The following is a 2,634-nucleotide window of genomic DNA, read 5'->3' as shown; positions in this document are numbered from 1 at the left end:
GTGACTCAAATGATGGGAAAACTGAAGAAAAGGGAGAAGACGTACTGCAGAGGACGGCCGAGGAGTACAACAAGAAGGGAGTTGACCCGGAACTCAAGTCCAAGTAAGTTAATTTTCATTATTCTAACGTTGGCTTATCTGGACCTTTGGTAGACTGGCTGTAAAGAACTGCACGGCTCGGATGCATGCATTTTCCAAGGAACTTTATGACACAATGGGTGTCCGGGTCTTTATCTTAGGATGTTATCTGAAGCCCGATGGTAATTTGGACGTCTCGACGTACGACTTCAATCAAGAACTCGGGAATGGGAAAGACTTTATTGATAACCATAGCTGGACTTTCCATGAGGAAGGAATATCGGTATCTTCTTGGAGAGCACACAATGAAGAATACTATGGGTTGGAGGATCTTGCTTCGGCCGAAGGAGGACACCGATCCCGGGGTGCTATGACTTTGGAGAAGAACCTATACCTTGAACCTATTCTACCCGATCCATCGAAACCACCACTTAAAACTTCCCGTGATATTCGAATTTGGCGGCTGAATGTTCTTCGTACATTTGTCAACCAGCACTATAGTAAGCCGGTCCCCAGAGATTTCTTGCCCTGTATCACTAAACATTTGTCTACTTAGATCTTGCAGCTGGGCAGAGTAAGGGATCGGCTCCTTGGACGGCTATTGGATCAAAGCTACTTGACTTCATTGATCTAGAATATATACCCCCGGCTTGGAGATCAGTAAATGGAGAAGGTAACAACTTTTACAAGTTTCTTGATCCCTCCAAATTCCCGATGGAGATGGTCACTGAAGCTCTCCAGTTTTGGTATGAACGTCAAGAACAACACAAAGTTGCCTTTCGATTTAAATCCTTTCTTGAGGGGAAAATGCTGCTGGAAGCACCTCCACGAAGGAAAATCAAAGTTCACGTTCCTAAACCTCATGTTCATAGTGTTGGGAAGGGCAAGAAGCCCGGCAGAAGCAAGGGTCAAAGGAGAGGCCGGGCAGCAACCGAGTCACCGTCAGATGAGGAAGCCAGGCCAAAGAGAAAGGAAGGGGTGGAAGATCGGCAGTTCGATGACAACAGTTGGAAGGATTTGGATGTGGACAAGCCGGCCAAGAAACGAACCGAACAGTTTTCTAAGGATGACTGGACTCCTGATCGGGATGGCTCCGATGACGATGGAGAAGACTTGGACGTGGAGAAACCAACCAAGAAACCAACCAAACAGCATGACGAACATCGTGAGGATGGCTCCGATGATAGTGACTCAGACTCCGATAATGGTCAAGAGAGGCCAAAGCAGGATACTCTGACCGAGCCCACAGTGAAACCTAGCAGGGTCAACCCGACCTTGGAAGAGGATAGAGACTCGGGATCAGATTTGGGCTCAGACGATGCTACGATCACTGTAGATACCAGCCCCGAGCTTCAGCCTCGGTACAACGACACCTGGGCTCTCTCCCATGAAGTACCATCGGACACTGAGGTCTTGGCTGATGATACATTTTGGGAAGCTGACCTGGGCTGTGGGGTGGAGTCGGCCGATCGAGCGAAGAAGAGAAAATTCACTGATGAGGAGGATACACCCTGCAAGTTTCCTCGGTTAGAGAAGGGTTACAAACTTGGCCCGAGGAGTGCCCGACCAGGCAAAGTCAAATGCCGAGCTGCCTCAGCTGTTATCCAAGCCACTGTCAAACCAGCTCAAGCAACCAATCTGAGGTCGGACACAACCAAAGCTTCGAATAGCTTTGATTTCACTAAGTCAAGTGGTGTCAACGCAAAACGACCAGTCCCTTCAAAACAAAAGGAGTCAGAGGCCAGTCCCAGTCAGCAACCATCTATTGATGTCCCCACCAAGCCAAAACCAAAACCTCGTCCTATCATTAAAGGCAAGGTTTCTACAGGGGAACTCGGTATAGTAACCCGAGAACGGTCGAAAAAGATTGCTGAAGAAAGTGTTCGTTCCACCCGGTCCAAGAAAGTTTCATTCGTCAGTTAAACCTATCATGTTTAATGATGTTAGTCATTCATGCCCGGGTGCGAAATACATAGCATGTTCAATTATGTTAGTCTGTGTCCGGTTTCAGCAGTGTCACTTTTCGTAGTTCATCATGTTTTCCTATCATGAAAGGCAAGGGTTGAAAAGGTGTTCGTTTGACTAATTGAGCCGGGAGGCTTGTCTTATGACCAATTAAATGTGAGCACTATCCGGCAGCGGGTATCTTCAACCGTGCCCGGGTGCAAACTACATAGCGAACCAACCTCGGTCTTGTGATCTAATCTTCTACTTAAACCCTGGTCCATCCCTTTTGTCCCTCCCCTTCCCCTTGTCTGGGATCTCGTCTGGGATGAATGGCCGTAGTCCTTCTAAAGTAGCGTCCATTGCTGCAACCAGATCACGGTCTGAATCGATTTGTTCACGCAACCGGTCTTTCTCCCTCCTCAAGGTGGCCAAAACATACCGATAATGGCTCGTTGTCGCTATGCTGTCAGGCAGGGATCTGAGCGCCTCCTGGTGAATTTCGCTATGACGAACCAGGTCCATACGATCCATCTCGGTAAACTCATCTCCCCTCGTCAACAATTTATCAAAGGCGGCCTGCAAATTCCTAATCGAAGGGTCGGATGAAGC

The 2,634-nt window shown here is 48.1% G+C and overlaps 1 protein-coding gene across 1 annotated transcript; it reads left to right on the top strand.

Annotated features, from left to right (window-relative positions):
• Window positions 1-181: 181 nt before the first annotated feature.
• Window positions 182-2,001, top strand: LACBIDRAFT_300550 (uncharacterized protein; the record flags this gene model as incomplete). Its single annotated transcript, XM_001883192.1, has 2 exons — window positions 182-578; window positions 635-2,001. The coding sequence occupies 2 exons, from the start codon at window positions 182-184 to the stop codon at window positions 1,999-2,001; spliced, it is 1,764 nt and encodes a 587-aa protein (XP_001883227.1).
• Window positions 2,002-2,634: the final 633 nt, after the last annotated feature.

The sequence above is a fragment of the Laccaria bicolor genome, genomic scaffold, assembly GCF_000143565.1.
Source record: "Laccaria bicolor S238N-H82 LACBIscaffold_19 genomic scaffold, whole genome shotgun sequence".
NCBI lineage: Eukaryota > Fungi > Basidiomycota > Agaricomycetes > Agaricales > Hydnangiaceae > Laccaria > Laccaria bicolor.
The sequence above is the reverse complement of the archived record's forward strand: the minus strand, read 5'-3'. Positions and strand labels throughout refer to the sequence as shown.